Source organism: Piliocolobus tephrosceles, chromosome 5 (genome assembly GCF_002776525.5).
Source record: "Piliocolobus tephrosceles isolate RC106 chromosome 5, ASM277652v3, whole genome shotgun sequence".
NCBI classification, from domain to species: domain Eukaryota; kingdom Metazoa; phylum Chordata; class Mammalia; order Primates; family Cercopithecidae; genus Piliocolobus; species Piliocolobus tephrosceles.
The window spans coordinates 131449119-131469885 of NC_045438.1; the positions used below are offsets into that span (position 1 = coordinate 131449119).

The 20767-nt window shown below is 42.5% G+C and overlaps 1 protein-coding gene across 1 annotated transcript in view; it reads right to left on the reverse strand.

The window, feature by feature from the left end:
• The window catches only part of TBC1D22B (TBC1 domain family member 22B), a 76976-nt gene that overhangs the window by 29938 nt on the left and 26271 nt on the right, over positions 1 to 20767 (reverse strand). Inside the window, exons 5-8 of the mRNA XM_023212694.2 lie at positions 20306 to 20376; positions 18815 to 18943; positions 16509 to 16574; positions 12253 to 12367 (exon numbers count right to left, since the gene is read on the reverse strand). Of these exons, the coding sequence (XP_023068462.1) occupies positions 12253 to 12367; positions 16509 to 16574; positions 18815 to 18943; positions 20306 to 20376 (381 nt within the window). The remainder of the gene's footprint in view (positions 1 to 12252; positions 12368 to 16508; positions 16575 to 18814; positions 18944 to 20305; positions 20377 to 20767) is intronic.

Genomic DNA, 20767 nt, shown 5'->3' on the forward strand with positions numbered 1-20767 from the left:
ACATGTGTGGAATGCCTATTTTGGACGCCAAAATGAAGGTACTGGGAATATGAAGATGTTTAAAATACTCTTTGGTCTCAAAAGTGCCACAGGAGAAATCTACGGAGTGACAGAAATAGCAATACTGGATGTCGGGGGTCAGGGGGACCCCAGGGAAGGCTTCTAGGAGGAAGGGGAGTCTTAAAGGGTGCACAAAGATTAGCTCAGGAGATAAAAAGGTGGTGCAGGACAAGGCTCTACATTTACAATGTCCATTTTGGATTGCTGAGTTTGATGGGTGAAGCAGAGAGCAGGTCACAGGGCCTTTACATGCCAAGTTAGAAAACCTGGACATTTAACCTACAGGTGATGGAACGCTAAGGAAGGATTTTTGTCAGAGGAGTTGTGTGGGCGAGTCTGTGTTTGAATGGTGTGGAAGATGGGTGTGAAGGAGATAAAACCGGGGGTGAGAAAACATGCTTGGCTGGTTCAGCAATCCAGGCCTGACCTGGGGCATGCATAGTGGGAATGAAGAAGCCTATCAAGAAACATTTAGGACATGAAATCATCAGAGCTTTGTAAATGATTGGATATCGAAGAGCAAGGAAACAGAATCATGAACAATTCTTAGCATTTCTGACTTAGGTGACAGGAAATGCTGCCAACTAAGAGAAAAGGGTGCCTGGGTAAGGGAAGGGGAAGAGCCAAACACAGAGTCTGAGGAGCCTAGGAATAGCAAAGATTGCCTAAAAACAACTGTTCCCTTCTTCCTCCCCGGTAACAGGACCCCTAAGGGTATTGGCCACCTAAGACAGACTGTTTCTCAGCCTCACTTGCTGCTAGGTGTGTCCACAAGATTAAGTGCAAACAAAAGAGAATCAAGCCCGAGTCATGCACCGCTTTCAGAAATGTTCTTAAACAGAACAAGTATGCCTTGCTTCCTTTCCTTCTCTATACTGGCTGGAATATAGATGTGATGGCTGGAGCACAAACAGCTCTTGGATCATGCGAAAGAAACCACATGCTGAAGATTGCAGAATGAGAGAGAGGAACCTGGATCTCTGATATTTTGGAGCAGCAGATAAGCCCCAGATCACTTACCTCTGGACTTTTAATGTGAGAGAAATAAGCTTTTCCATCTTACTTAAGGAACTCTTACTTGGGTTCCCTGTTATGTGCAGCCTAGCTAATCCTAAGTGATCATCTATGACATAATCAGGTGGAATGTCATGCAGGGAACTGGACACAAGTCAGAGGTCTGCGGAGGACTTCCTTTCTGAGAGTTCCACTGCCGTCATGCTTCCAGGTAAAATCTACGGTGAAAATCCTATTGTGCTATTTCATGCAGAGGAAAAGAGAAAAGGTTACTTGATAATTGGTGTTGCATTTTGTACCTAAAAATATCATCAGATACGACTCTTCTTTTGAAATAGGAAACATCATGAGTCCTGCTCTTCTACATGACTTCCTTATATGAATCACTTGTGTTGTTCCTGTTAAGCAGTTTATTTTGATGACAGCTACATGGTCAATTATATTGGACCTTCGTAGTTCAGAGCTAGACTAATATTGCCTAAGCCTAAAAGCTCTTGGAGGAAAGAGTTCAGAATTATACCAGTCTCAGAGATAAGACTCCAGAGATTTTATCTCCCCAGGGGTGACCCCCCACACTTGCAGCATTGTCACCACTAGACTCAGACACAGCTGGCTTATCTGCAGAGGACCGACTTTTACAGGAGCAGCTGGCTTCAGCAGATAAAGAAGCTGCTTGGCGGCAAGGCTAGAGCTATAGACAACTTCTCTATCAACTTACAGGGGAATCACTGGAACTCACTGTTTCCAACTACTTTACAACAAACATGACATAAAGCATGAAGCAGGCTCAGGTACTAATTTTTAAAAGTGATACAGGTGGTAGAGAATAGGTAGGGGAAGAGATATGACAGAAGCCAAATAATGTTCCAGTGGTGTGTGGACCCCATGGCTCTACTAGGGCAGATCCCCCATGCTATGATTCAGTGAGATGGGGCAGTGGGGTAAGGCTGCCTGGAGAGACCTGCCCAGGATAATGAGGGCGACTACTGGCCTGTTCCATGAGAAAGACACTTGAGGCTTCCTACAGTAGGGAGAGTCACACCAGGAGGGCCATAGCAAAAAACCTTTGACAGCAGCTGCCTCATCCAGATATGCCACCATGAGAGAAGTACAGAAGAGAAGCATTACTGCCCAGACAAAAAAATGATGCTTGATGGCCACAATGTTGTATCTATCTCTGTTCAAGACACCCGTGAGGGTGAGAAGTCTGTATTTCTTTGAAATTTAATTGATACCTAGCAAGTGACAGGTAAATAAGATGAAGTACATCCATATAATAGAATATTTGGCCATAGAAAAGAATGAAGTACTGACACGTGCTACAACATGAATGAATTTGGAAGATATTATGCTAAGTAAAAGAAGCCAGACACAAAAGACTCCATACTGTGTGGTTCCATTTATATAAAATGTCCAGAATAGGGAAATCCCTAGATACAGAAGATTAGTGGTTGCCCAGGGATACAGGGGCTGGGAGGCTTAGGGGTGATGGCTAAAGAGTACGAGTGTTCTTTTTGGGGTGATAAAAATGTTTTTAAACGGATGTGGTGATATACAACTCTGTAAATATACTAGAAATTATTCACTGTACCCTTTAAATGAGTAAACTGTTTGGCATATGAAGTACATCCCAATAAAGCTGTTCCCAAAAACCCCACAAAAATGGTAACTTATAAATTTATTGCAACTCCAATAAAAATTGTATTAATAAAAGGTTCCCCACTCCTAAATTTGAGAAAAGTTGATTCTCAAGCTCAACTGGATGAACCTGGAAGACATGCGAAGTAAAAGTTGGTTTACAAAAGGACACACGCTGTACGAATCCACTCATATGAGGTATCTAAAGTAGTCACAAACACAGAAACAGACAGAGTGGTGACTGCCAGGGGCTGGGGGAAGGGGAAACAGAGGGTTGATGTTCAGAGGGTACAAATTTGATAACTGTATGCAAGATGAATATGTTCCAGAGATCTGCTGTACAACAGTGTGCCCACAGCTAACGATACTGTATTGTGCACTTCAAAATTCATTAAGAGGGTAGACCTCATGTTAAGTGCTCTTATCACTATAAGAAAAAGATAAAAAATAAACAAAATTGAAAAATAAAGAAGTTCACCTGGAAGAACAACCAAGACAGTATTTTTTGAATCAAGAGACTGGCACTGGGGTGGGCTGGGGAGGGGAGGGGTGGAATTAAAAGAAAAAAGCCACTAATAAAAAATAATTGGCCAGGCGCAGTGGCTCATACCTGTAATCCCAGTGCTTTGGGAGGCCGAGGTGGGTGGATCACTTGAGGCTGGGAGTTCCAGACCAGCCTGGCCAACAGGGTAAAACCCCATCTCTACTCAAAAACACAAAAATTAGCCAGGCATAGTGGCGCATGCCTATAGTCCCAGCTACTAGGGAGGCTGAGGTGCGAGGATGGCTTGAACCCAGGAGATGAAAGCTGCAGTGAGCTGGGATTGCACCATTGCACTTCAGTCTGGTCAACAGAGTGAGACTCCATCTCAAAATAAATAAATAAATAAATAAAATATATAATAATAATAATTTAACAACTTTATAAACTCAAAAAAATCTAAGCTGTGTGGTACTGGATAGAAATGGAGACAAATGAAATTAAACCAACAAAGCAGCAGAACCATGTAATTAAATGTATGTAATATTATGAAGAGAGATTTCACATCAGTGAAAAGATGGTGTATCATTTATAAATGGTGTCAAAATATTAGCTATGCAACTGGAATAGTAACTATAAATCTCAGTTCTCACCATACAAGAAAATAAATTAGTAATGGAATTTAAAAAGTTAAATGTTAAAACCACCAGAATATTAGAAGAAAACATGGGAGAGTATTTTTGTAATCTGTTTTTTTTTTTTTTTTTTTTGACAGAGTCTCACTCTGTCACTCAGGTTAGAGTGCAGTGGCGTGATCTCAGCTCACTGCAACCTCTGCCTCCTGGATTCAAGCGATTTTCCTGCCTCAGCCTCCCAAGAAGCTGGGAAAACAGGCAGCCACCACCATGCCCAGCTAATTCATGTATTTTTGGTAGAGATGGGGTTTTGCCATGTTGACCAGATTGGTCTTGAACTCCTGGTCTCAGGTAATCCACCTGCCTCAGCCTCCCAAAGTGCTGGGATTAAAGGCGTGAGCCACTGCGCCCGGCCAGTACTTTTGTAATCTTGAGGTGAGGAAGGAAAGAGTTCCTAAGCAAGATACCAAATCCAAAAATCCTAAAGGAGAAGCTGCTTCCTTCAGAGGCTTCATCACAGTTTGCAATTATCTGGTGACTTGTTTGTGAGCCTCCCTACCAGACAGGAGTTGCCACAAGGGCAGGCCATGTCTATCTCCTGGCACACAGTAATAGCTCCATAAATACTTGTTGGACAGATCTGACTGCATAAAAATTAGTAAGTTCTACATAAAGAGACACAATTAGCAAAGTTAAGAGATAAATAATGGTCTGGGGAAAATATTAGGTTGGACTATATAAAATCCCCATGTTGGGGGGTAAAAAATGGTTGAGTATTAACAATTTATATGATTCAACCTAATATTTTTAACACATAGCAGATGAAGGATGAATTTATCTAATATACAAAAAGCTCTTACAAAACAAGACACGTCAATAATCCATTAGAAAAAATAGGTAAATGATTAAAGCAGCAGACCACAAAAGAAAATGATAATACAGATGAGAAAAGACACATAGTATCACTGACCAGAAAGCAGGAACAAAAACTGAAACACAAACCATAGTTTATCTGCTAGACAGGTAAAATACACTAGACTTCATCCATACACAGGTTTTGCTAAGGAGGTGAGGAAAAGTGCATCCACATATTCGTGGCTGGAGTACAAACTGGTATAAACATTTTTGGATTATAATTTAGTAGTACCTATTTGGCATGCTTTTAGGATTAGTAATTTCACTTCTAGGACTCTTTCAGAGAAATTCATATTTTAACAAGTGCACAAGAAAATATGTACAAGGATATTCACTGCAATGTTACTTATAACAGCTAAAAACTGTAGGCAACTTAGGCTGGGCGCAGTGGCTCACGCCTGTAATCCCAGCACTTTGTGAGGCTGAGACAGGCAGATCACAAGGTCAGGAGATCGAGACCACCCTGGCTAACATGGTGAAACCCAGTCTCTACTAAAAAATACAACAAATTAGCTGTGCATGGTGGTGGGCACCTGTAGTCCCAGCTACTCAGGAGGCTGAGGCAGGAGAATGGTGTGAACCTGGGAGGCGGAGCTTGCAGTGAGCTGAGATTGCGCCACTGCACTCCAGCCTGGGCAACAGAGCAAGACTCCATCTCAAAAAAAAAAAAAAAAAAACTGTAGGCAACTTAAATGTCCTTCTAGAGAAGAAAAGTTAAATAAACTGGTTAAGCCTTATTACAGAAATAATGGAATTGCTGAAAATAATGAAGTGGATCTGTATGTTCAGGCTTGGAAAGCTTGCTATATGACATTTTTAAATGAACACAAGCAAAATATAGAAAAGTATGAATAGCTTGATTTCATTGTTCTGAACCCAGTAAAGAAAAACAATGCATGCAGCTCCATCCATACATAGGAAATGGTCTGGAAGAACATATAACAATAGGTTAACAACTGTAGTTATCTTGGGGGTGTGTGCGTGTGTGTTGTAACACTTCTATATTGTTTTGATTTTTTTTTTTTATTATACTTTAAGTTCTGGGATACATGTGTAGGACATGCAGGTTTGTTACACAGGTACACACATGCCATGGTGGTTTGCTGCACCCATAAACCTGTCATCTACATTACGTATTTCCCCTAATGCTATCTCTCCCCTAGGTCCCCAACCCACAACAGGCCCCGGTATGTGATGTTCCCCTCCCTGTGTCCATGTGTTCTCATTGTTCAACTCCCACCTATGAGTGAGAACATGCAGTGTTTGGTTTTCTGTTCCTGTGTTAGTTTGTTGAGAATGATGGTTTCCAGCTTCATCCATGTCCCTGCAAAGGACATGAACTCATTCTTTTTTATGGCTGCATAGTATTCCATGGTCTAAATGTGTGACATTTTCTTTATCCAGTCTATCATTGATGGGCATTTGGGTTGGTTCCAAGTCTTTGCTATTGTGAACAGTGTTGCAATAAACATACACGGGCATGTATCTTTATAGTAGAATGTTGTTTTGATTTTTTAAATAAGCATACTTCTACTACAATTTTTTTTTAAAAAAGATGAGCAATAAGAAAGGTACTGCCTGCTTTAGAGCATTAAATATAATCAGTGAAGCCATTAGAAGTTCAAGGACAAGGATTGAAGTTGAGATTCCACCAAGTCATATAAAGAGCACAGGTATTAAGACCAAAATACCTAGGTTTGAGTTTGAGAAGCTCATTAGACTCCTGAGTCTTGGATTTTTCACCTTATAAAATGGCTTGATACATCTACCTTCAACAGACATTGGGCCCTACTAAAGGAAATCAGGTATGTCCAAGATCTTTGCAAATAGTGAAGTACTTTAAAAACCAGTGTAATGTTACTGCTTGGCCAGAAAAACAAGGGCTACAACTACAAACTCCTAGGGAAAGAGAGATGGATGGGAGCTGGAGGATTAGGAGAGACAGCCAACTGTAATATGCAGCTCTGATTTGGACCCTGATTCAAACTGTTAAATAGATTTATGAATATGACTGTATACTGGATTACATAAAGGAGCTATTACTACTTTTTAGATGCGATAACTGCATTATGGCTTTGTGTTTTAAAAAATGTCTTTGGCCAGGTGCAGCGGCTCACGCCTGTAATCCCAGCACTTTGGGAGGCTGAGGCGGATAAATGGCTTGAGTTCAGGAGTTCAGGCCCAGCCTGGGCAACATGGCGAAACCCTGTCTCTACAAAAAATACAAAAATTAGCCAGGCATGGTGGTGCGAGCCTGTAGTCCCAACTACTCCGGAGGCTGAAGTGGGAGGATTGCTTGAGCCCAGGAGACGGAGGTTGCAGTGAGCTGAGATCGTGCCACTGCACTCCAGTCTGGGCAACAGAGTGAGACTGTCTCAAAAAACAAACAAAAAATTATGATATATATACGTGTGTGAGTGTGTGTGTGTGTGTGTGTACATACATATATACCTTTCAGAGATACATATAAAAAGATTTATGCATAAAATGATACGATGTTTGACAATGAGATTTGCTTCAAAATAATTCACAATGGTGAGGGAGTAGAGAATGGATACAGGTTTAGATAAAACAAGACTGGGATCAGGCATGGTGGCTCACGCCTGTAATCTCAACACTTTGGGAGGCTGAGGCAGGAGGACGCTTGAGCTCAGGGATTCAAGACAAGCCTGGGCAACGTGGCAAAAAAATATCTCTACAAAAAATACAAAAAATTGGCCAAATGTGATGGCACTCCCCTGTAGTCCCAATTATTCGGGATGCTGAGGTGAGAGGATCACTTGAACCAGCAGGTTGAGGCTACAGTGAGCCATGATCATGCCACTGCACTCCAGCCTGGGTGACAGAGTGAGACCCTGTCTCAATCAATTAATCAATCAACAAATAAATAATACTTTATTATTTATTATTATTTTTTGAGATGGAGTCTCCCTCTGTTGCTCAGGCAGGAGTACAATGGCGCGATCTCAGCTCACTGCGACCTCTGCCTCCTGGGTTCAAGCAATTCTCCTGCTTCAGCCTCTCCAGTAGCTGGGATTACAGGTGCATGCCACCTTACCCCACTAATTAGTAAATAATACTTTATTATTAAAAAATGCTAACAATCATCTGAGCCTTCAGCAAGTCATAATCTTTTTGCTAGTGGAGGATCTTGTCTCAATGTTGATGGCTGCTGACTGTCAGGGTGGGTGGTTGCTAAAGGCTGGGCTGGCTGTGACAATTTCTTAAGACAGTAATGAAGTTGGCCACATGGATTGACTTTTCCTTTCACAAAAGATCTCTCTGTAGCATGTGATTCTGTTTGACAGCATTTTACCCACAGTAGAACTTCTTTCAAAATTAAGTCAGTCTCTTGCCTGCCACCATGTAAGACATGACTCTGCTCCTCATTTGTCTTCTGCTATGATTGTGAGGCCTCCCCAGCCATGTGGAACTTTGGCTGGGGAACAGACCAGGGAATCAATGGCTTTGGAGAGGAGCCAGGAATTAAATCTCAGCTAATGAACCTTATTCAGTCTGTAAGAATTTTGATGAGAGTGCCGTTGATAATAGTAAACTCAACTGCAATTGTGTTTTTCTTATTATTTGGATGAGTATCAGTGGAGGAAATGGAGACTCAGAAGACATGCCAGCAGAAGTTATTACCTCAGTCATTACTGGAAATCTCAGCTGGCTGACCTTGCACTTGACAAGAATGTAACGCTGAAAATAAAACCAGACTTTCTATTTATCTGAAAAAAACAAAACAAAACAAAAAAATGAAGTCAATCTGGCCAGGTGTGGTAGCTCACTCCTATACTCTCAGGACTTTGGGAGGTCAAGGCAGGACTGCTTGAGGTCAGGAATTCAAGACCAGCCTGGGCAACACCATGAGAACCCCATCTCTAGGAAAAATTAAAAAATTAGCTGGGTGTGGTGGTGCACAGCTGTAGTCCCAGCTACTCAGGAGGCTGAGGCAGGAGGATCACTTGAGCCCAAGAGTTTGAGATTACAGTTTGAGCTATGATTACACCACTGCACTCCAGCCTGGGCAAAAGAGTGGGACCCTGTCTCCAAATAAATAAATAAATAACATTTTTTAAAAAATTGGAGTCAACCTTCTCAAGTCCTGCCACTGCTTTACTAATCGAGTTTACATAATATTCTAAATCCTTTGTTGTCATTTCAAATGTTCATAGCATCTTCACCAGGAGTAGATTCCATCTCAAGAAAGTATGTCAGCTATAGCTTTACTAACTTACTAAATATATCTCTTAAATAATAAGACTCAGAAGTTGAAATGACTCCTTGATCCACAGGCTGCAGAACAGACATTGTGTTAGCAGGTATGAAAACATTAATCTCCTTATACATCTCCATCAGAGCTCTCAGGTGTCTAGGTTCATTGTCAATGGACAGTGATATTTTGAAAGAAATCTTCTTTTGTGAGCAAGAGGTCTCAACAGTGGCCTTAAAATATTCAATAAACCATGCTATAAACAGATGTGCTGTCATCTAAGCTTTATTGTTCCACTTATAAAGCACAGGCAGAGTATACTTTGCATAATTCTTAAGGGCTCTAGGGTTTTTGGAATGGTAAGTGAGCACGGGCTTCAACTTAAAGTCACCAGCTGCCTTAGTCCCTAACAAGAGAGCCAGCTTGTCCTTTGAAGCCAGACTCTGACTACTCCTCTCTAGCTATGAAAGTCCTAGATAGCAGGCTGGTCATAGTGGCTACTGTGTACTTCTAATCCCGACTACTCAGGAGACCAAGACAGGAGGATCACTTGAACCAGGAATTCAAGACCAGCCTGGGCAACACACTAAGACTCCCTCTCTACAAAAATTGTTTTTATAAAGTGAGCCGGGTGTGGTGGGTGTGCATCTGCAGTTCTAGCTACTCAGGGGGCAGGAGGATTGCTTTAGTCAGAGTATAAGGTTACAGTGTGCTATGATCATGCTACTGTCTCTTAAAAAAATAATTAAATTTAAAAAAGAAAGTCCTGGATGGCATCTTTTTCCAAGAGAAGGCTGTTTTGTCTATATTGAAAATCTGCTGTTTAGTGTAGTGCCTTCATCAGTGATCTTAGCTAGATCTTCCAGATAATTTGCTGCAGCTTCTCCATCAGCACTTGTTGCTTCACCCTGTACTTTTATGTTATGGAGATGGCTTCTTTCCTTAAACTTCATGAAAACCAACTTCTGCTAGCTTCAAACTTTTCTTCTGCAGCTTCCTCACCTCTCTTAGCCTTTATGGAAGTGAAGAGAGTTAAGGCCTTGCTTTGGGTTAAGCTCAGGATTTAGGGAATGTTGTGGCTGGTTTGATCTTCTATCCAGAACAGTAAAACTTTCTCCGTATCAGCAATAAGGCTATTTTGCTCTCATATTATTTGTGTGTTCACTGGAATAGCACTTTTAATTCCTTCAAGAACTTTTCCTTTGCTCACAATTTGGCATGCTGGCACAAGAGGCACAGCTTTCAGCCTGGCTCAGCTTTTGACCTGCCTTCTTCATTAAGCTTAATCACTTATAGCTTTTGATTTAAAGCGAGAGACATGTAACTTCCTTTCCCTTGAACACTGACAAGCCACTGCAGAGTTATTAATTGAGCTAATTTGAATATTGTTGTGTCTCAGGGAATAGTGAGGCCCAAGGAGAGGGAGATGAGGAAAGATCAGCTGGTGGAGCAATCAGAACACACACAACATTTATAAATTAAGTTCACTGTCTTATATGGAGGCAGTTCATGGCACCCTGAAATAATTATAACAATAACATCAAAGTTTGCTGATCACAGATGACCATGACAGATATAATAATAATGAAAAGTTAAATATACTGTGAGAATTACCAGAATGTGACACGAGACACAAAGTGAACGCATGCTTTTGAAAAATGGCACTGATAGACTTGCTCAATGCAGGGTTGCCACAAATCTTCAATTTATAAAAATGCAATATCTACAAAGCTCAATAAAACAAGATATGCCTGTACCAAGATTAGAAAGCAGTCATATCTATCACAGGAAGGCACACTGCTTGATGGGGTTGAGGTAGTAATGGGATGGGCACCTAAAGAAAGTGAAGACAGGCTTGGAACAAAATACAAATATAAAAAACAAAGCTAACAAGATAATTAAATATCTAATCAGAACTACAGCTGCTGAGGATTATTTTTAACTGGCACAACACTGTTAGCAAGATTTCATGACAGCATTTAGACTTCAAATGTAAATTAATGAATGGGTTAATACCATCCTAGGCTCATTCTTCAATACTATTTTAGAAAATTACTACTGCAAGAAGCAACTAAAAAATCCCAACAGATCAGCTGAACTGCTCTCTTGATAAAATTATACAACATAGTAGAATTATGCTGCTTCCATAAGTTGATCTATTAAGGCAGGGGGGTGGGGGGAAGATGTAAAAGTCCTCTAGAAAAAGCCTTCTTAGTCAGTTGCCTTAATTTTCCAAGATTGCCTCATGAAAGACCTCATCATCCCTCTGAGCCCCATTGGAAAACCTGGATAGGATAGACCAAGTGAGACATTTCTTACGCTGTCCTCTCCAAACGGCTCCACTCTCACCCATTTCTCATCACCCAACCCCCTAACCCCTCCAAATGGCTTCCTCCAAAAACCACAATCATCCACCACCCTCAGAGTCTAAAGAAAATGGTTTTAGTCCTAGCTCTGCCTCTAATAAGGAGATAGAGAATCTCACAACTTCTCAGTGAAATGAGGAATTACATGAATGGCTTTCTAAGATCCCTTTCGATGTTCTTATTCCTACATGAGGTTCTCCTTACCTAAGGAAACAAAGCATCAGGCCGTGGCAGATGGGTTTTCCTGTGACTCTCTCAGCAGAAGTGATTAAGGAAACCAAAACAGAGAAACACAGAATCCTCAACTCCTTTAAGACTCTGCTTAACTTAGGCTGGCTGGCAGAGGCTGGGACTATAAGAAAACCTAACTGCTGCCATGAAATCAAATCTCTCTCTAAAGTGACAAGAACCCAGTGGGGTGAGAGGTGAAGAAGGAGTGGGGAGAAACCAAGGTCTTGGAGTTCTCCTTGGCCCATTCCATCACTTCCCATATGTGCTGGGTTCTGGTGCCACAACCTTTTGTCCTCTGCATGTCCACATCCTGCTCCTAAGATACAGCAAGTGAACTGGAGTGTGCAGGCCTGATGTCCAATCTAAAATTCCAGTTTACATGGATGAGAGCCTGAGTCGGAAACAAGTTCAAAATAATCCTAAAATAATCTCAAATAAACCATAAAACTACAAAACATATCAATGTGGTCATTCTTGTGACAAAGCAGATCTTTTTAGGTGAGATCTGTGACCATCTTAAGCGATAAATTCCAGGCAGCAACCGCTGTTAAAAGTAGTTTTAGCTGTGTATTCCAAAGGCACTATCTATTTTCTAGCAAGACATACCCACTGGCTGGACTCTTGGGAAAAACAAACAGACAGACGGCAGATAAGAAAGAGCAATAGCTTGTTCAACTTGGTACTAATGCTTCTTACCCACATATTCTGAGAGGAAGACGACAAAGAATGGAGTGACCAGGTCATTAATTCCCTGGACATACCCACTGGCAGGGTGGCGGATGGCCCAAATAAATAGAATTCTTTCAAAGATCTAGGAAAATGAGAAAGAAAGACACGAGTGTTAAATCACGGGGACACACTCCCTCCCTCCATTTACCTACCTCACTATTTACCTCTGGGTTGGCGTAGAATTTTTAGGAAAATTTAAAAATACTGTGGGATAAAGAAGTATATAAATGCAAAAAGTTTCTAATACACTAATTGTTTTCAAGTAGGGGTAGATACTTCTTGCCCTTTATTCATTTTTTCATTATCTGGTCACCATAATACGAAATTGGGAAAAGGAAAGAACTGCAACCCAAATGACTTAGAAAACATTTGGGATGAATGCTGTTAATTCAGGCCACCACATTCTCATCTGTAGATACTGTTTTCTATTTCCAAGAGCAAGATATCAGAACATTCTAGTTCTGATGCTTTTTGCTAAATTTTTTTTTTTTTTGTCATTATAGGATTTAGAGAGGAAATACCTTCTCTACTACCCTCCACTCTCCCTGCTGAGAAGAAAGGAGGTCTAGATTTAATTCTAACCCAGCCTGACTAGGACCAAGTGACAGACTGCACATTGCAGGAAGTCACTTCACATATCAGGATACAACTCAGACATCTGCTAAGGATAGGAAGTCAAACAAAATCCTATGGACTCCTACAGCTGGATATCTGAGAACAGAGAAACCACCCAGGGCCCCCATGGGAAAGACCCTGGGTTTAGCATATTAGCCACAAGAAGCCAGAGGCCTAGGCTGGGGACAAAGGAAAGATCTTTATAGTCCCTTTACAGAATTATGCCCTGTCCCACTCAACTATACTCTCCTTGCTTTCATTAGGCCCTCTGAGTTTCTCCCCACCTTCTCTCAACCTGATGATACCCATTGCCTGGTTTCATCCTGGTGACCACAACTCCTGAGTCTGATACATTCTTGAGACTGGTTTTGACTGGGCTGCCTTATGTCTCTGTGAATCACACCAGAGAGATGGCAGAGGTGATGGTGAGTACATGCAGATGATAGGGTAGGAGATTAGAAAGCACGTGGACTCAGGAGAATCTCAGCCAATCACCTCAGCATCAGAATGAAGAGGCCCTCTCAAGCAGGTGCAAGGGAGAAAAACCTCCCAGGGAGACCAATAAACAGGAAATGGTTATATGGTTTTTGAAGATGGTTATCTAGTGTAGGAGGGACATAGCGAATCTAGAGACATATAAAGGATGCTTCCCAGCCCCTCTGTCATAGATAGTTGTGTCTACAGCTGGCAAACAGAGCTGAGAAACGGCTTCCTTCACTGTCAACACTGCTGTCTTCACAGGCAGTGAGAACAAAGCCCTCCCTGGAAGGGTGCTGGCCTCTCTGCCTTCACTAGACCTACCTATTTGCTTTGTGCAGTTGAGGAAAAGGCACAGCAACCTCATTTGCATTCAGCCCAACACTCTAATGGGAGCATTCTTACACTCTATTTCCTCTCCGTTGCTAAACGACCCCCCTATCTTGAAAACACAGCCAAAGCTAGAACCATCATTTTCAGGAAAATCTCAAGAATTCCCTGGCTCACTCTCTTTCTTTGTACTTCTTATGACCTGGGTCTGTCTAGATGCCTCTGTTAAAAAGCTCCTCCAGGTTGGTCTTTCCAAAGGACTTAGAAGGGCTTCTACTCCATAGGATCAGCTCTTTGTAAATACTCATATCCTTGGTGCCTGGCTGTAACAATGGCCAAGTACATGGAAGCTAGCTGTTCAGAATCAGGAGACCTGCAATCATCCTGTCTAGTAAGGGTGGGACAACACAGACACACTCACACGGTCAAAGTGAAGTGGTCAAAGAGATGGAAACTGAAGAGCACCAAGCCTGGTAATCAGGGGAGACCATGGGATGCTCACTGTAGAAAAAGTCTGGGATAATCCTGCCTTAGAGAGAGGAGTGGATAGGATAACCCCTGGAGGTTTTCCTGGGTCTCTTCTACTAGTGTGGGTAATTTTTACATACTATAGTCAATTCTCAGGTATCTTTCAGGTTTTCAAAGCAAGCCTTTCCGTATTCAGTGTTACTTAGTTCTTTGCTTCTTGGTTGGCATTTTTACTAGACTGGATGGTGGCTCACGCCTTGTAATTCCAGCATTTTGAGAGGAAAAGCAGTAAGAGTGCTTGAGGCCAGGGGTTCAAGACCAGTCCTGGGCAACAAAGCAAGACCCCATCTTTACAAAAAATTATGAGAAAAAAATTAGCCAGGTGCAGTGGTGCATGATTGTAGCCCCAGCTACTTGGGAGGCTGAGGCAGGAGGACTGCTTGAGCCCAGGAGGTAGAGGCTGCAGTGAGCTATGATCACACCATTGCACCCTAGCCTGGGTGACAGAGTGAGACCCTGTCTCTTAAAAGTTAAAATTAAAAAAACTAAAAAGATGACTGTAGCCTGCTAGATGAAATGGTAATTCAGGAAAAATTGGAAAGAATAAAGTTTGAATTCCCATATTGTATTCAGGATGCACTACTATGAGAAGCCACCAGCCCCCAACCTTTTTTTTTTTTTTTTTGAGATAGGATCTTGCTCTGTCACTCAGGCTAGAGTGCAGTGGCACGATCATGGCTCATTGCAGCTTTGACCACCTGGGCTCAAGAGATCCTCCCTCCTCAGCCTCCCAAATAGCACAGGCACAGTAGCACAGGCACATACCACCATGCCTGGCTAATTCTGCAACTTTTTTGAGACAGAGTCTCGCTATGTTACCCAGACTGGTCTCGAACTCGTGGGCTCAAGCAATCCCTCTGGCCTTGGCCTCCCAAAGTGCTGCGATTATAGGAGTGAGTCACCATGCCTGGCTGAGAAGCCTTTTAAACTGACTACTTTCTCCATCTCCAAATTTAGAGTAAGCATACACAGGTAAAAGAAAAGTCTCTGAACATCTCCAAGTTAAAATGAGGAATAAGCAGTCCTGAGCCATGGAAAACTGTATGGGACGATAAAGGGATCGTGAATGGGTTTTTAGCTTCCTATGAGCTGAATCTTATAGTTAAAATAATGGTGTTACCTTCAAAATCTTCTTTATGCTATGGGTAAGACATGAGGGACCCCACCAGTAGAGACATCTATATTTAAACAAAATTATAAATATAACCCAAAGTCAAATAGAAATTATTTTCAGCATTTTAACCACCATTCCTCTCTATTATGAGAATGGCAAGTTCCGTTAAAAGAGCACTAACACTTAGTGTCCTGGCTACTGTAAAGTTGCAAAGGAAATCCCTAATCTTAAGAAGTTTACAGTTACTGCTTAAGTCAAAACATAATAGTCCCACTGACACCTTCCATGTACTTCATTAACTTGTTAGGTCTCAAAACATAACTACTAATCCCACTTCTAAATATATACCCAAAAGAATTTAAAATAAAGACTCAAACAGATAGTCACATACCCATACTAGCAGCAGCATTACTCACAATAGCCAAAATGTGAAAGCAACCCATGTGTCCACTGACAGATGAATAGCTCAACAGTATGTGTTACATATGCACAACGAAATATTATTCAGCCTTAAAAAAGGAAGGAAATTCACACATGCAACAACAGGCATGAACCTTGAAGATATTATGCTAAGTGAAATAAGCCAGTCACAAAAGGACAAATATTGTATGATTCCACTTATTTGAGCTACCTGAAGTAGTCAAATTCTTAGAGACAAATAGAATGGAGGCTGCTGGGGAAGGGAGTTGATATTTAAAGGGTACAGAGTTTCAGTTTGGGAAGATGAAAAATGTTCTGGAAGTGGACGGTGATGGTCATACAACAATGTGACTGTACTTAATGCCACCGAGCTGTACACTAAAAAATGGTTAACACAGTAAATTTTTTATTACATATATTTTACCACGATTTAAAAAATCACTACTTCCAGCTTGATAAAGTAGAGCAAATACAGGAATAGGAATTCTAAGATGTGGGTTCTTCATTCTGCCACCAGGTAGACTCAAAATTCTGAGCAAGTTCCTTAGCCTTTCAAAGTGTTATTCTGCTCACAGATTTGTTATGAAGATGAAATGAGAATGCATGAATCCGTGCTCTAAAGGAACCAAAGCTGCATATATGAACGTAAGGTACTATTATGATTAGCCGCAAACCTGTAAACAGGTGCCACAGAACTATGCGGGGAGAAGTGCCAAAGAACATTAAGTAATTCCCTCACCTCCTGTACAAGTGGTTGCTGGAACAACGGAATGAGAGGATTCGTCCTTGGAATGTCAATGTGAATCTGAAAAAGAGAAGGCATGTCCAAAAACACAAATGCCAGTTTGTTCTTTTTTGTTATTGTTGAGATGAAGTCTCGCTCTTGACCCCCAGGCTGGAGTGTAATTGGCACTATCTCGGCTCACCGCAACCTCCGCTTCCAAGGTTCAAGCAATTCTCCTGTCTCAGCCTCCCAAGTAGCTGGGATTACAGGTATCTGTCCCTATGCCGGGCTAATTTTTGTATTTTTAGTAGAGATGGGGGTTTCACCATGTTGGCCTAGCTGGTCTCGAACTCCTGACCTCAGATGACCCACTCGCCTCGGCCTCCCAAAGTGCTGGGATTACACGTGTGAGACACTATGCTCGGTCCAGTTTGTTCTTTTGACAAGTTTTTTTTTTTTTTTTTAAAGAAATGGGAATCATAGTAGTAAGAAAACACAGTTTATCTTCAGAAAGAAGTGACTGACACAGAAAAAAAATCTAGTTATACCTACCTGCCCATATGGAACATGTTTCCATGATAACAGTAGTTTATTAGGAAACCTCCCAAAAGAAACCACTTAAGTCAAATGGCAATAGGCTTCACAGCCTGAGGGTTTTTTCTTATTGCTCTGAAGTCTGTTTTACTCTGGGCTGGCATGTATGTAGCAGGTATGATCCAAGTAGGTACCCTTCTTTCAGAATCTTACTCATCGACAGTTCCTAAGAACTAGAAGAGCTCAGAAAGCTGCATAAATGTCCTAAAATAGGGAACCAGAGATGAACTTGTTTATGAAGTCACGATGTGTAAGAAGTGGGGAAAGGCCAGGGGCGATGGCTCACGTCTGTAATCCCAGCATTTTGGGAGGCCGAGGTGGGTAGATCACTTGAGGTCAGGAGTTTGAGACCAGCCTGGCCAACATGATGAAACCCCATCTGCACCAAAAATACAAAGATTAGGGCTGGGTGCAGTGGCTCACACCTATAATCCCAGCACTTTGGGAGGCTGAAGTGGGTGGATGGATCACCTGAGGTCAGGAGTTCGAGACCAGCCTAGCCAATATGGCAAAACCCTCTCTCCACTAAAATTACAAAAATTAGCTGGGTATGGTGGTGTGCGCCTGTAATCCCAGCTACCCAGGAGGCTGAGGCAGGAGAATCGGTGGAACCTGGGGGACAGAGACTGGAGTGAGCCGAAATTGCACCACTGCACTCCAGCCTAGGTGACAGAACAAGACCCCGTCTCAAAAAAAATAAACAAAATATTAGCCGGGCCTGGTGGCACATGCCTATAATCCCAGCTACTTGGGAAGCTGAGGCAGGAGAATCACTTGAACCCGGGAGGCGGAGGCTGCAAGTAAGCCAAGATCACGCCACTGCACTCCAGCCCGGACGACAGAGCAAGACTCCATCGCAAAAAAAAAAAAAAAAGTGGGGAAGGACCAAAAGGAGTTGGCCTTCAGTAACTGAAGCTGCAAGTTCTTACTTCTGTTGTTACCTAAGACATCACTATGGTCCATTTCAACTCGGGGATTTCCCAATGCCCAGTCTAGCTATGCAAAAGACTGTGTCAGCAGCAGCAGCAGAGGCTACTTCAGTTCTTGAGGCTTGTTGTAGATAGCTGCCCACCTTTCACTTTCTGCGACCCCTGGCCTACTCTTCTCCTCCCTCCATGTGTGATGTTGGGAGCAGACCTTTCCGCAGACCATGAGGACCCTTATGGGCAGACGGAAGACTCCCTGACAAGACTACTGATAGCTACAGCTCCTACAGACAGTCACAGAGGCCGAAACAGCACTGCAGCTGCCAGAAAGACATACTGATGTCATAGTCCAGAGGGACTGGACCACTGCTAAGTGAGCTTGTCTTTCCTCTCCATACTCGATAACTCTTACTACTCACAGTGTGGTTGGTGGACCAGCAGCAGCAGCATTGCAAGGGAGCACATTAGGATTTCAGGTTTTACCCGAGACCCGCTAAATCAGAATCTGCATTTTCTCATAATCTCTAGGTGAGATCGTATCAAAATCCTAGGTGATTTGTATGTACATTAAAGTTTGAGAAGCACTGCACTGACTAGTGCCAAAAAAGTCTGTCTATTTAAAATGGCTAAAATCAGAGCTGCTGAATGAAAAGAGGGGAAACAGTTTTGAGGATAAATTTAACTCCTAACCAATATACCACAGCCTGAGGACTTGGAAAGCCTGTACCCTGAGAGCACCACCATGAGACATACCTAAAGTGTATGACTGGTAAGCAAAGAGGCAGCAGGTGATGACTGTACCTGTCTGTAGGTATCCTGGTGATGTTCCTCATTTCGAGAGTCATAATACTGTTCAATGAAGCCAAAATATTCCTCCCGCTTCCGCTGCAGGGTCAACTTCCTCCTCTCAGTGTTTGCTGGGAGATAGCCCTATAGACAAGACTGCTGGTCAGATGGGGAAAGACAACGGTTGGATAAATCCTTAATTTTTATTTTAATCTATGCAGTGGTTTGGAAACTATCAAGAAGGAAAACTGCCAAGGGTAAATCCCTTTTTGGTTCTGGCCACCCATTTTTTGCCCTCTTCTCATTGAATGAGATCCACATGTGAGCAGATGAAGCAAGGCCAGCTTTCCCAGGATTATTTACTCCCTTGGCCCCGCACTGTGCTGGAGCTTGAGCCACTGGTGAGCACTCTTCAGCTCCCAGAGCTGGCACAGTACAGGAGTGAATGTAGGTCAGTGGGAGGGAGCTGGACCCAAGTCATGGCCTTGGAGGGCTGCGTGTGTCCAGGGCCATACTTCTGAGAAATGCAGGGATATAGCAACCTCTACAGCACATCTCAGCAGTGTGCCAAGTAAGTTGGTGCCAGTTACATTCTTTTCCAGTGTAACTTTCAGAATTACCAGCTTAGGAAGCAGCTGAATGGAATCCATGACATAATAGCTACAACACTCAGACAGAACTTCTGGCAGCAGCCCCCAGCCTAGCCAAAGCTCCAGGCCAACTTTCATTCTTATCCTTGGTCTAGATCCCACTCTCATTCTTGTATTTTCTGTTCCCCTTCCGTTCTCACCAAATCTACTCTGAATAGCATTCAAACTGATTAGAAGTGGCAGAGGCAATGATTATATGGTTGCAAGAGCAGAGGTGGGGCGAGCAGTCAGGAGACAGACCCTTCTTCTTGAAAACATTTATGTAATGCATTCCACAGTGAGTGCCTGGAGAGTAGGGACTGTGGTTTATTCATTTTTGTATCTGCTCAGAGCATCTGGCACTATGCCTGGCAAACAGCAGGCCCTCAATCAATCCTCACTAGATGAATGAATGAATTTTACAGGCTCAGGAAACCCAAGTGTTCCTATCGTAGCGGCTGGCACAGTGCTCTGTACTTGGTGAAAGCAGGACTAGTAAGGCTTCCAAGGGAGGCCCATTTATCAACTCTTCACAGATCAAAGTGGGTTTCAACTTTTGGTTATTCCGACTGAAACAGGAGTGAAGCACAGGGAATGTCTGAGCTTGCTCAAAGCTCACTCTATTCTTCTTCCTCACTGTTAAGAACGTGAGACCATGACTATTGGTACAAGTCTGTGTACCTCTACATGTGTGTGAATAAACTCTTAAGAATGTGTTTCTTTATGCACAGAAATAGGACTACAGTCCCATAGTTCTGTCATATCCAGTAGGACTAGAGAAGTCTATGGAGTTAAGACCAATGTGTCCAGACTAACCTCATCAGGCAAGAAGGGCTGTGTGAGGCTCACACTTCTCTACACAGTAGGTAGAACTCACCGACAGGAGTCTCCAGGTTACAGGTCGAACCTCCCTGGGAACCCCTGGCCAGCTACACTTCCTCAGTTCATCTATAAACAGAAAACAGCCTTGTTAGGTGAACTCTCCACAAATGCTCTAAAGCAAACCGCAACCAGCACTGCCTGATGTCTCCTTCCATTCATATAAGACCACCACCACCACTTGGTACCCATAAGCACAGGGAAAAGCCCAAAACAGCCCTGAGCAGCCAAGTGCCAAGGACATGGCCTTGCAGTAGCAGTCCTGTCAGCTCAGAGATGAAAGTTAGCAGGGAAGAGAAAGACCAGTGGGTGTAGATTTCAGTAAGAGTCACCATGAGATAGGGGAGATCAAAGTTAGAATAGGTGCAGTAGGGTCTACAGGCCACAGAAACCAGTCCCACCTAATTTGGTCCATAATCTCTAGTAACATATGTCTGACTTAATACCTGCATGTCACTGC